We start from the raw sequence: 14,141 nt of genomic DNA, 5'->3' as shown, positions 1-14,141 counted from the left end.
GAGACCAGCTCTGGTTTCTGTCATCAACTGATCCATCGATCGCTGAGTGATTCTCGTTCAGGTTCAGCACAGAAGAAGAAGAGCAGCAGATCTGTCAGATTAGTTTCTAGGCTTGATAAAAGCACCGAGCATCCTCACCAAGCCCTTGAAGCTGAGACCTGACCGTGTCGTTAGTCTCCCATTACGCTCGGAGAGGTTGACGATAGCAGCAGCTCAAACATGGCCGGCCCACGCAGCTCGTTATTTTTTAACAGCCTCACCAACAACATTTCATCAGGATCTATTCTGTGTTCGCTGGTGCCTCTCGGCGCCTGCAGATATCATTTAGCAGCTGGGTGGCTGCTGTTTTAAATCAGGTAATTGTGGTTTAGGTCCTGGGTTGTTAACATTCTGAGTGGCCCTGGCCATCGCGCTGATAAACCTAATTGTCCCTGCTGCTGAGATTTTGGCAAAACCCAGAGGCTTTTAATTACATCCAGTGTTTGTGGAGGGAGAGGAATCAGCTGCTGTCGAGGGGTCTTCGTCCTCCAACTCCTGGACCTGGACTCGCTGCTAAGACAGAGGGGGACACTTATGTCCCTGATGAGGAATGTCAAGCAGATGGGTCCCTGCTGATGAATGCTAACGCTGAAGCTCTTAGCGCTGTCAGACGCCTCCAGTTCGCTGTGATGGAGAGGAAACACGGCCCTTAGCACATCCTGCAGGCTTCCAGCAGCTCGATGTAAAGGGCCATGTATGAGGGACCGGGGGGGGGCGGGGGGGGGGGGGGGGGGGGGGCGTTAGGGCCGCTAGCATCGACAGGACAGGATTTATGGAGCAATAGCAGCAGACTGGGGTCACAGACTGGAGGAAAGCGGAAGAGCTGAACACTGGACGGCGGCAGGAGAAAGAAAGAAAAGCACCAGCTGATGGATGTGAAGGTCTCAGCTTCAGCTTCAGCTTCAGCATCAGCTTCAGAGGACAACACCACATTTAGATCTGAAACCTGAAACCAAGTGAAACCTGGAAATAGAAATAAAAGTTCTATCCTCCTCCTCCTCCTCCTGCCTGTAGATGAAGAAGGAGCTGAGTCTGGTCCTCTTAGACCTGATGAGACCTCAGTGGTTCTGATGTTATTCTCCAGACTCTAGTGATGAACAAAGAACAACAACCTGATGTTTAAGACCAGGACCAGGACCGGGACCAGGACCAGGACCGGGACCGTTAGAGGTAGAGAGGATTACCGGTTCACTCTGAGACCTTTCAGGTGGAGAATGAAGTCGACGTGAAGCAGAGCGGTGACATTATCACGGAGGAATTAACAGAAGCTTTATCTGATCTCTTTATCTGACACGAGGGTCACGGTCTCCTTCCCTCCCCCACAGACCCCCAGACAAAGATCTGACGTGAGCCCCTTTTCTTTTAAATGTCATCCTCTAATCAGGACCAGCTACACATCAGAGAACCACTGAGTCTGTCCAGTCGTTTATTAGTTATTTTGTGACAACGTGACTCATCTGAACCAAGATGAGAACTTTTACATTCGTTCCAGGGACATTATCATATAGACAGAGACCAACAGAATCCTAGAGAATCATAGAGCTGCTAATATTAACCCGTTAACGCTTTAATTAATTCATCCTCTGATTAATGTGATTAGTGAAGCATCTGCAGCAGAACGACTGTGAACGTGTCTCAGTTTGTCCAAGTAGCGTTAGCGTTAGCACCAGCTGATCCGGTAGTGACAGGCAGCAGAACCAACCCATAAAGATGGAAGACGCTAAACAGCACGTTGGTCCTCTCCATGGGACATTTGAGGACAAAGACACCAAGAGGGACCAGTGGAGACACATAAAGTATCATCACATCTCAAAGGTTTTCTTTCCAGCTTCAAACAGCACATGAACCAAGCCAAGCATACGTTAGTCGGGGATTCTGCTAGCACTTGGGCTAACGCGGCTAACAGCTGGAGACAAACCAAGACAAACCAAGACAAAGACAAGCTGCCAATGCTGCTGCTAATATGTGTCCACTCCTGCAGCCACTGTTCACTGGGAGACACTGTTCTCAATAAGAAGCGTCAGCTCTCCTCTGGTTGGACAATGTCCACAAGTTAGTTTGTCTCCATAGCAACAGGGACACATTCATGTGGACACATATATATCTATATTATACGGAGAGAGACTAAACATGAAGGAGATTGAATCTGATTAATCTGAATTAATCCACATCAACCTGAGATGAATCAGAGTCAGAGGAGCAGACAGAAGGACGGACACCTGCAGCAGCCGAGGCGTTCAGGGACCGTCAGTCAACTAGAATACGTGCGTGGGAAGCAGTGAAGCAGGAACTGGATCTCAGCCCGAGGCTCCGTCTCAGAGTCCCCGTCCTATGTTTCATGTTTCATCCCTCCTCCTCCTCCTCCTCCTCCTCCTCCTCCACCTCCTCCTCCTCCTCCCCCTCCTCCTCCTCCACCTCCTCCTCCTCCTCCTCCTCCCCCTCCTCCTCCTCCTCCTCCTCTTCCTCCTCCTCCTCTTCCTCCTCCTCCTCTTCCTCCTCCTCCTCCTCCTCCTCCTCCTCCTCACACACAGAGAACATGTTAGAATCAGACTAAATGTGAAGCACAGAGGATGAAGTCTGCATCCAGGTGGAGGATCTTCATCCCTTATCATCTGTGGACAGAGCATCACTCAGCTGGTCTCCATCTGCTCCACGTCAGCCACATCACGAGGTTTATATTTATCCCCTGGATTCATGGAAATGATTCGACTCCCTGAAGAACAGCAGGTGTCTGGAGGTTGGAAGCTGCTGCTTTAAAATATATTTATATTTTAGTGCCAGGATTTTAGGAACAGACATCAGAGTAACCGAGTCCTACATGTCAACCTAAACCAGAGGGACGAGAAACGTCCCAACGACAAATATCAGACACGAAGAAGCTCATTTAAATCACAAAGGCTGAAGAAACCGAAGAATTTAAAGAATGAAGTCACAGCTGAGCCGTTTTAAAAAGAAAGAATCCAAACGTGTACGGGAGCAGGAGCTAACAGAAGAATAAAATGAGAACAGAATGAAGCTTCACATTAAGTCGAGTCATTTCTCCTCTAATTATCCAGTCACTGAGCTGAGCCGGACACATCATAATTACACAATTAGCCTCATTTGTTTGAATTGAGAAGGCAATTAAAGAATTAGTGAACAGAGCTGCACTTTATCACTTCAACAACAAAGACCAGAGACATTTTAATGGGATTAGACCTGATCTGACTCAATCTGACTCAATTTGACTTAATCTGATTCAATCTGACTCAATCTGATTCAATCTGACTCAATCTGACTCAGTCTGACTCAATCTGATTCAGTCTGACTCAATCTGATTCAGTCTGATTTAATCTGATTCAGTCTGATTTAATCTGATTCAATCTGACTTAATCTGATTCAGTCTGATTTAATCTGATTATTGTCAGATGACGTCTTCCTTCCACTGAGTGTTGGTCTGATAATAAACTAACATATTATAAATATTAATCTGCTGTATTAACTTTTAAAAGTTTAATCTGATGCTGATCAGGTCTCCTCCTCCCCCTCCTTCCGCTCCTCCTCCTCCTCCTGAGGAGCTGCAGACACTGAGTCGTTTCTTTAACTCGAGTCAACGTCAAACAGACCAGAGTGACCCTGGAGCAGCAGCCATGACAGTCACCTCACACACAGACGGACTCATTACCCATAATCCTCCACAGCCAGGCTGTCAGGAAGTCTCCGAGGACCGAGGATCATGGGAGCTCAGACAAAGGGTAAGACGAGGAGGAGACCACGTCCTTCTCCTCCACCTCCTTTCAGTCAATTAAAGTCCAGTTCATTCTGGATTCGTTTCTAAACTCTGAAACTCAATCCAACGTCCTCAGAGGTTCCACAGGTTTCTAGTGTCTCCTCCATCTTCTCCCTTTAGTTCCTCATCTTTAATGAGTCTCTGCATTTACAAGACTTGACTTAAATATATACACACACACACATGTAGAGCTGTATTGTTATTCGATTTTTATTTTTTATTGTGCTTATTGTATTGGAGCTTCAGGAGCTTAAAACGTGTCATCGTGTCCTCACATTAAAGTCAGATAAATAAATTCTTGATTCTTTGCTTTAAATCCTGAAGCTGCTCTCAGAGGATGAAGGAGATTTAAAAGATCTACCTCAGGATTTATGGACCAACGTCCCTAAACCTTTAACTGAAGAGCTTAGAAACCCTGCGCTCTGTGTTCCTAATGTTTCGTCATATCAGAGGAGAAATAACTCCACTGTAGTTCAGTTCAACATTAATTATTCTCTTCCTCCCTGATGATAAATCCTGTAGATGAACACATCTGTGCAGGAATTAGAAGATATTATGAATCGACATCTGATCCTGACCAATAAGATCCATATATTTTAAAATGAGTGATTATTTTCAAATGAACCAGATGAATGAGAAACACACCAGCAAGAAAAGAACCAGAAAGTCTCAATGTTTGAGGAAGAACCGAGACGTGATGAGGAGACGATGAACCGACGTTAAAATAAAACCCTGTGTTCATGTTAACGAGCTCAGCTTCAACATTTCATTCTCTCTGAATGTTAACACGTGGTTCTTCACGTTGTTTTTGTCATTTCCTGTTTGAAAAGGTTGAGAACGTATTTTAATATGAATGATCAGAAATTAGCAGACGTTTCCATCCAGTCCCTCAGAGAGAGATCGAAAATATGAAGACAAGAGTCCAGGTTTCAAGTAATTAACGGTAAGTTCATAGTGTTCAGGGAATGAGCAGCAGCGCCACCATGTGGTCAGTAGAATACTGTATCAGCTGCTGTCTCTGATGGACCTCTACCTACCACTGGACCAGAACCAGGACCACATGGTTGGAGACTTGGAGACATGATCCAGATTCAGGACCAGGTGGAAAGACTCTTACATGATGAGATCCAGTTTATTTCTGACGTTTACCGGATTAAAGAATGTTCCTACATTTATTTATTTATTAAATCAAATGAAAAGCAGCTCATGTCTTCGATAAGAATTTATTTGAATGTTACGTGTTCTCATCTTCATGAATTGATTGGACTTTATCTCAGACAACAGCATCAATAACAAACGTCCACATAAGAGAAGAGTAAGAGCAGCACATCAGGAAGAGGTACTAGAAATGTTTACATCAAATAAAGACTGAGCAGATAAATCCTCCTCTCATGGTTTGTATTTACATCATTTTACAGGCTGATCTCAGCATGTTGAGGACAAACGTGACCAGAGTCTTCAGTGTCTCAGCGTCTCAGAGACAAATTAACAACCTCACAAATATGAAGCCTAAAGTGTGACTAAAATATCGCCCCCTAGTGGCAGAGCCTTTATTTTAGGACCCACTTGGTCTAAAGGGAACTGAAGCGTTAACGAGTCAAGAGATTTGTTCTGGTTCCTAAACATCAAGAAACAAGATCAGAGACAAGTTCCTGTTCCTGTTCACTAAACCAGAATCTTCTTTACGATAAAAGATGGAGAACTTTAGAGACAGTGATGTTTAAAAGGATCATCAGCACCACGAGTCCATCACCATCTTCATCATCATCATCATCATCATCATCATCACCATCATCACCAACTTCATCATCATCACCACCACCATCATCATCCTCATCATCATCATCATCACATCCAATCATCATCATCCATCATCTTCATCATCATCATCATCATCATCATCATCCATCATCATCATCATCATCCATCTTCACCATCATCATCCATCTTCACCATCATCATCCATCTTCACCATCTTCATCATCACCATCACCATCATCACCATCATCATCATCATCACCATCATCATCATCATCACCATCATCACCATCATCATCATCACCATCATCATCACCACCATCATCATCATCATCATCATCATCATCATCATCACCTTCATCATCATCATCATCACCATCATCATCACCATCACCATCATCATCATCACCATCATCATCATCATCATCATCACCATCTGCAGAAAAACAATCGTCCTTTCCCCCAGCTTCATCAGCTCAGATCAAACAGGAAAAGGAGGAGAGAGAGGAGAGAGAGAGGAGGAGGAGGAGGAAGAGGAGGAGGAGGAGGAGAGGTCCTCTAAGAGCAGGAAGATTTAAAGACGCTGAAGAGTCGGATACGTGGTCATTAACCGTGAGGATCTCCTCCAAAACCACAGAGGAAGATTAACAGTCCTCAAACTCAGTGCAGCAGCACAAACCAAAAATCAACCAGAAGCAAACAGGAAGTAAATGGGAAGTAAACAGGAAGCAAACAGGAAGCATATACGAAGCAACCAGGAAGTAAACAGGAAGCAAACAGGAAGTAAACAGGACACAACCAGGAAGTAAACGAAGCCGTCAGGAAGTAAACAGGACGCAACCAGGAAGTAAACGAAGCCGTCAGGAAGTAAACAGGACACAACCAGGAAGTAAACGAAGCCATCAGGAAGCCATCAGGAAGTAAACAGGAGGCAAACAGGAAGCAAACAGGAAGCAAACAGGAAGCAGGGAGGCCTTACCTTCCTGCACGGCCTGGAACGGGTTGTTGGGCTCGATGAGTTTAATGGAGTGAGTGATCTTCTCGCTCTGCAGGATGTCATCGCTCAGACTGAGGTCAGACACGGCGAGCTGGAACACCTCATCATCCCGGACGGCGCTCTCCTCGAAAATCGCTCCTGGACGGGTGGAGACAGGAAGTGGAGGGACAGGTCAGGTGGACAGTTATCCCAGACAAACGTAAACAGACACAATGAAAATGTTTCCTCTGAACAACATCCACCACCTACAGGTGAGAGATGGTTCCACATAAACCACAGGTATCAAACATACAGCCGATGGGCCAGAACCAGCCCCCCAGAGGGTCTGGTCTGATCCACAGGGTGAATTCACAAAGTGCAAAAATTACATTGAAGCTGTTAACTGCAGTTTTTCCAATAAAAGTATCTGCAATTCCTCAGTTTCCCTACGGAAGATTATCACAGCCCCGTGAGAAGAAATGAGATGAGGTAGATTTATTTTTCCATCATGCGCTCTTAGAAAAAATTAAAATGTTGAAAATAAAGTGGACCTTCTGAGTGTATAACAACCAGAGCATGTGACTGTTTCAGGATGTTAATGAAGTGGTGAAACTAGACTTGGGACTGGTCTCCTTTCTCTTTTAGCTCAAACACAGTGTAGTTCTCAGTGTCAGGAAGAAAACTGAGAAACCACAAAGGCTTGGAAGAAGAGGCCTCACTAGTGCAAGATGAATATAGAGGCTAATAGAAATAAATAAATTAATCTGAGTCGTCCTTATTCGTAGTTTAATACGCTGTTGTGTTACTGGTCCGGCCCCATGAGATCAAACTGGGCTGGATGTGGCCTCTGAACTAAAACGAGAGGAACCAGTCCAGGTCCTTAATAATAACCAAACTCTCCATCGTCATATGGAGCTGAACATTAAGAGGAAACATCTGCTACAAACACAACCGCTCCAGAAGATGTATGAGGATCAGACAATTACAACGTGTGACTGATCAGAGCTGGAATCACAGTGTGGATCAGTCTGAGACAGAGCATCAGTCACAGCTCACGTCTCCATGGCAACAGCCTCCCTTCATCCATCATCAGCGCATGTTCGTCTTAAAAGAACAAAGGTCACTGATTGGTCCGTTCAGGAGATTCATCCTCATCTAAACTCCTCAGGTTTAACGTCTTGATTCAGGATGAACATAACGAGACTTTTTAACTTTTGTGAATTTTTCAGATTTTATAGCTTTCGTGCAGAAAATCCAGATGACTTCATGATGTTATCCTTGTGTTTTATTTGTTGTCTCCTGTTTGACCAAGTAGAGTTACACCTCCAGTTTGGTTGTTGCTCTGCTACAACGACAATAAAACTCTTTCCCTTACCGTGGTTGTTAGCATAGAGCGTTAGCATGGAGCGTCAGCATAGAGCGTTAGCATGGAGCGTTAGCATGGAGCGTCAGCATAGAGCGTCAGCATGGAGCGTTAGCATGGAGCGTCAGCATGGAGCATCAGCATGGAGTGTTAGCATTAAGCGTTAGCATGGAGCTTTAGCATGGAGCGTTAGCATGGAGCGTCAGCATGGAGCGTCAGCATGGAGTGTTAGCATGGAGCGTCAGCATGGAGCGTCAGCATGGAGTGTTAGCATGGAGCGTCAGCATAGAGCGTCAGCATGGAGCTTTAGCACCTTCCATAAATGTCAAGGAACATCTCAGATCTTCCTCTGACAACGTCTCTACTTCTTAAGGAACATTAACCTCAGCTGCTGGTATAATAAATAAAACCATCTGTTTATTTATTTATTCGTTTATTTATTGACTGACTTGATCATATTATAAATGGAAGTTCTTTAAAGTTCTTTACACACTGAGATGAATAATCTTCTCTAAGTCATAATAATATTAGTGATCCAGGAGAGGCTCAGATAACAGGATGGCCAGTCCCAGACCCTGTAGTTCAGTAAAGAGTCCGTCCGCCGCTCTGCAGGAACACTCTCTGACACTTAAACATGTTTTAGGAGGAAACCACGTTCTGTCTGCTCTCTGATTACCAGGACCAGTCCACGCTCTCTGTCCGTTCATCAGCCTCATGCAGGAAAATCCATTCCTATTACGCCTTTAATCAGCGCTAATACAAAAAGGTGCCATTTATCTTCCAGGCTCCTGTGGAGGTAGAAAACCTCAGGGAATTAAAAGCACATGTCAGCGGCCGCTGGAGTGTTAGCACATTAAAAAATTATTCTGACTCAACGAGAACCCCACCCGGAGAGAGGTGGTGACCCAGAGACCGGACTGGTTTAACTGATCTGTAGCTCATCACAGAGAAGGTCTAACACATTGTGTTTGTTAGATTTAAGACCAGTGAAGTCATCTAAATAATCTAAATAATGTTGAGCTGATGTAGAACCAGGGGCACAAAGGAGGTGATTTCCCTGATGATCATTGAGGGGGATGAGGAGGCTGGAGCTGAATGTAACACATCATTCATTCATTTCAATACCATTTTATTTATTGAAGTAAAAACAACAGTCATACAGAGAAACCACCTCGACATCTGGACACTATGAAGCTTCTCTTTAGAAAGAGACACAGACCTCAGTTCACATTCAGAGCATTCGTACGTCTCAGAGAGTTTATGTGTTTTAGTTTAGTTCAAATCAGCGTCATAAAATTATAAAGACCAGAATCATCCCAAACCATCAGACTCCTGGTTCCAGGGTGAAGCAGGTTCCGTCAGATACTCCTCCTAGAGGACCAGAGGACCAGAGGACCAGAAGACTAGAGGACCAGAGGACCAGAGGCCTAGAGGACTAGAGGACTAGATGACCAGATGACCAGAGGACCAGAGGACCAGAGGACTAGAGGACCAGAGGACCAGAGGACCAGATGACTAGAGGACCAGAGGACCAGAGGCCTAGAGGACTAGAGGACTAGATGACCAGATGACCAGAGGACCAGAGGACTAGAGGACCAGAGGACCAGAGGACCAGATGACTAGAGGACCAGAGGACCAGATGACTAGAGAACTAGAGGACTAGAAGACTAGAGGACTAGAAGACTAGAGAACCAGAGGACTAGAAGACTAGAGGACCAGAGGAGTAGAGGACTAGAGGACTAGAGGACCAGAGGACTAGATGACCAGAGGACCAGATGACTAGAGGACCAGAGGACCAGAGGACTAGAAGACTAGAGGACTAGAGGACTAGAGGACTAGAAGACTAGAGAACCAGAGGACTAGATGACTAGAGGACCAGAGGACAGACTGAACTCACTGGGAAATGAGACTGAGGTGGAACTAACGAGGCCGGCGGAGCGAGGAGAGTAAGAGACAGACCCGGGAACCCAAAAGAAATAAAAAATAAAAAATAAAAAAAAATAAAACAGGAAGAAGATCCAACAAAAACCTCAAGTCATTAAAACCAAGTTCTCTCCCTTTAACTCAGTGACGTTTTCTACTATTTTTATACGATCCTAAACTGTAACTTAACCAGCACATGGTCGCCTGTGTATCATCTCTTTTATACCTTTTTATTGCCGTTTAAGGCCGTTTTTGCATTACACTCAACTCATGCGAGTTTAGCCCGAGGCTAGAGCAACACCGTTAGCCCGAGGCTAGAGCAACACCGTTAGCCCGAGGCTAGCGCAACACCTTTAGCCCGAGGCTAGAGCAACACCGTTAGCCCGAGGCTAGCGCAACACCTTTAGCCCGAGGCTAGAGCAACACCTTTAGCCTGAGGCTAGCGCAACACCTTTAGCCCGAGGCTAGAGCAACACCTTTAGCCCGAGGCTAGAGCAACACCTTTAGCCCGAGGCTAGAGCAACACCGTTAGCCCGAGGCTAGCGCAACACCTTTAGCCTGAGGCTAGAGCAACAGCGTTAGCCCGAGGCTAGCGCAACACCTTTAGCCCGAGGCTAGAGCAACACCTTTAGCCCGAGGCTAGAGCAACACCTTTAGCCCGAGGCTAGAGCAACACCTTGCCTCTACCAGCGTCTCACCTCTTCAACCTGGATTCCTCACCCGTGTGGATCCCTCCTCCCTGGCTCCTTCTGGGTTCTGTCACCACAGAACTAGACGTGCCGAAATGCTGCTGTCCGAGCTCCACTGAGAGGGGATCCGTGTCGTCCAGCATCTTTCGGGGATCCCTCTTCGTGGAGCTGCGGGCGAAGGGCCGCCTTTGCAGCTCGCCCAGGAGCCACTGAAACCCGGCCCCGAGCTGTTCATCCATCTGCAGAGCTGCCGTATAAATTGCATCCAGGTGCAGTGGGTTTGATTCCTTCGCTGGAGATTTGTGGGGAGCCGACGCTGTAAGCCGCTAGCGGCGGCAGCTCAGCCGCTCTCCGCCTATTAACCACCTGCTCTAGCCGCTAGCCGCTAGCCGTGTGCGGCAAACTGCGACAGCCTGGTCAACGGGAGCTCCGCACCAGTGTCCGCTGGATACAGTTAACTTTACTTCCGCACTGACAGTGAAGCTTTTACTTGTCTTACTTCTTCCTAGCGGTGCACACAGTGATGTGTTTTGCACTGTGTGCAGGGAATTCCCGTCGAAAGCCAATAAAAACTGTTTTGTTGTTTTGTTTTTTCGGGCTAGTAAGAATGTAGATGGGGCAAGTGCTTCTTCTCCTACTTGCCCGATAAGCAGGGCAAGTAACGGGCAAACTTAACATCTGACCCTGATTAGTGATTACAACGTGTTCCCATGTGATCAGCCCAGGAAAGGAGGTGTTGCTATTCACATCAAAAAGAAATTTCAGGCCACCCCCATTACTTCTATATCTAAAAAAGCAGCTGTTCCTGACAAACTGGACCCTTTTTTTCCTGAAGATTTATTGGCGCTATATAAATAAAACTGAATTGAATTGAATTGAAGACGGCTGCCAATCATAGCTGGGCTTGTAACTCACATTTGCACCAATAAGCACCAATAAACTCCCCAAAGATTGGAAGAGTGCTTCGTCCTTCCTTCAGATGTGAATAATTATAGGCCCATTTCCAAGTTATGCATTGTTGCAAAAATCCTGTAAAACTTATTAGCGATCAGTTAAAAGATTTCTTAGCATCCAATAATATTTTTAATAAATTTCAGTCTGGTTTTAGGAAGCAACACAGCACTGTACCGCTGGCCTTTAAATGAATGATTTAAATGATTTTATCGAAGCACTTGATCTTAAGAAAATCTGTGTTGCCCTTTTTATTGATCTCTCTAAGGCAAAGTCTTACATTGGTTTTAAATGCCACCGAATCGAAAGTCGTGGTTTTCTCTAAAGCTCCTTATATGAATAAAACTGTTAAAACTACCCCAGGTATCTCAACAGAGATTGTCACCAATTACAAATACTTGGGTTTCCTTCTAGATCGGGAGCTCTCTTTTAATATTGATATTTTAATATTGAAAACCTGGTATAAAAACCAGACAAAAGCTTGTTTTTTTTAATTACAGAAATCGTTTGTGTTTTTCACTACGAACTCGTAAACTCGGAAAAAAAAAAAAAATCTGAGTTTTCATCAGATAATGCGTGTGCGCATGCTCCACAACCACCGCGCTGGCGCGTGACCCCGGAACAAACACGTCCGAGAAGCCGATCACAGAAGAAGAAGAAGAGAAACGGAGCCGTCTGAGGGACAGCGCGGATCTTACCTGCACCAGAAGTAACGCGAACATTACGTATAAGATTAAAATGTTCTATTATCCGTCTGGTTGTTGTTTAAATGTCTGACACATGAACGACTCTAGTTTATTATATCACGTAATAGATCAACCAGAAATCGGGCCATATTAACGTGGTATTAACCCACTGAAAAGACACGTATCGCCCCCTAGTGTGGAGGAGGAGAACAGTTATTATATTTTCTCCGCTGCATGTAAACTGGGACAAGGACGTAGTCAGGAAGTAGAGTTTAGAGCAAAGCTCCATTAAACTCTGCATGTAAACACACTGAATGTTTTGAGGTGGTTCACGGGTTGTGATCACTGTCGGCTCTACGTGGAGTCCGGCCCCGGTCTCTGAGCACTGACATCATATATCAGGCTCTCCTCAGTCTGGCCCCTCTATACTTATGTTCACTTCTCCAAAGAATGGATAACCAGTATGCCTTACGATCCAGCAATATTCATTCCTCAAGCATTCCACAGCTTCACTGCACCTTCAGCTTGGAATAGTTTTCAGTCTGACGTGATGATGTCGGAACTTATATCTTTAATGACGTCCATCATCTCCTAAAGGATCAGCAAACATCAACTGGACAGTGCCTCTGCTTTTACTTATCCTGCCACCACGACCCCTCCTGCACTTTGTCTTATCTATGTTTAATTCTTGCTGTTTGTTGTGTTGTTCCTGTTGAATATTTATTGACGACGTGTGCTGCCGCCTTCTTGGCCAGGTTGAAAAAGAGATTACGATCTCAATGGGATTTATCTGGTTAAATAAAAAATAAAAACGCACAGCCAATCAGAGAGTCTTCCTGAGGTCATGTGACTGGCTTCATTTTATCTGAAACTGTAAATGTTCCTGAGCCTCAGTCATGTTTTACACCTTGTTCCAGGGAGTCGTATGTAAATACTCTAAATGTTGACGTATTTATTAGAAGAGAATTTATTTCTAGTTTGAGTTTGATTCTCTTCTAAAATAAATCTTTATTTATTCATCCCACTGTGGACAAATGAAAGATGAATGAATGAGAGATAAATCAGCTCTGGAGTTCAAGAAAGAAATAAAAGAATGAAACAGATTAATCTTTCCCACAATTTTTCCTCCTTTAACCTCCAGGTTCACACATGAAGTGACATCAGGTCTTTCTTTCTTTCTTTCTTTCTTTCTTTCTTTCTTTCTTTCTTTCTTGGTGCCAGTGTTCATGAATTACAGACTCTAGGCTCCAAATCTGTTTCTCCACAGAAGATTCCTTTAACCTCTCAGGGTCAAACTCTCCGTGTTCGGCTGCATTAGGATTCAGATATGACTCCTCCCTCCCTCCCTCCGCCCCCCTCCCTCCTCCCTCCTTCCTCCCCCCTCCCTCCCTCCTCCCTCCTCCCTCCCCCCTCCCCCCCCCCCCCTCCCCCTCTCTCGGTGCAGGTGGTGCAGGTAAACGACCTGGCCGAGCTGTCACCGTCAGAGCGGGAAGCCTTTTGCGTTGCTCTCTAACTGGGTTAGTTTATCTTATTTAGCGGCGGGAGACAAAGGGACACAGCTGCTCATTGGCTCTGCCGTCCTCCACAGATTGGATTCCTGCAGTCAGAGACAGAGCCGCTCCAGAAAGATGCTCTGCCTCCACACTAGCCGCTACAGCAGCGCCACTAAATCATCCCCGGGCAGCTGCCTGGCTCATGGGACACGGCAACTCATGAACAGAGACTTGTTATCTTCTGGACCTGAGGGCCGTAAAGACGACCTGGACAACAGAGACGTCTCTGATGAGACCAGAGCTTCTGATGGAACCAACTCGACACGTCCAGCAGCAAACAGCTGACGGTCCCGTCATGCTACAGGTCTGGACTGATGGGGGGACGTCCCATCATGCTACAGGTCTGGACCGATAGGGGGACGTCCCATCATGCTACAGGTCTGGACGGATGGGGGGACGTCCCATCATGCTACAGGTCTGGACTGATAGGGGGA

The 14,141-nt window shown here is 45.5% G+C and overlaps 1 protein-coding gene across 3 annotated transcripts in view; it reads right to left on the bottom strand.

The window, feature by feature from the left end:
- Window positions 1–14,141, bottom strand: part of grid1b (glutamate receptor, ionotropic, delta 1b) — a 319,180-nt gene that overhangs the window by 302,965 nt on the left and 2,074 nt on the right. For 2 of the 3 annotated variants that reach the window (XM_047609007.1, XM_047609008.1), the window contains exon 2: window positions 6,546–6,701. In XM_047609007.1, coding sequence (XP_047464963.1) covers window positions 6,546–6,701 — 156 coding nt within the window. Of the gene's footprint in view, window positions 1–6,545; window positions 6,702–10,526; window positions 10,942–14,141 lie in introns of those variants that run through there. The other variant, XM_047609009.1, reaches the window with a different exon arrangement.

The sequence above is a fragment of the Mugil cephalus genome, chromosome 16, assembly GCF_022458985.1.
Source record: "Mugil cephalus isolate CIBA_MC_2020 chromosome 16, CIBA_Mcephalus_1.1, whole genome shotgun sequence".
NCBI classification, from domain to species: domain Eukaryota; kingdom Metazoa; phylum Chordata; class Actinopteri; order Mugiliformes; family Mugilidae; genus Mugil; species Mugil cephalus.
The sequence above is the reverse complement of the archived record's forward strand: the minus strand, read 5'-3'. Positions and strand labels throughout refer to the sequence as shown.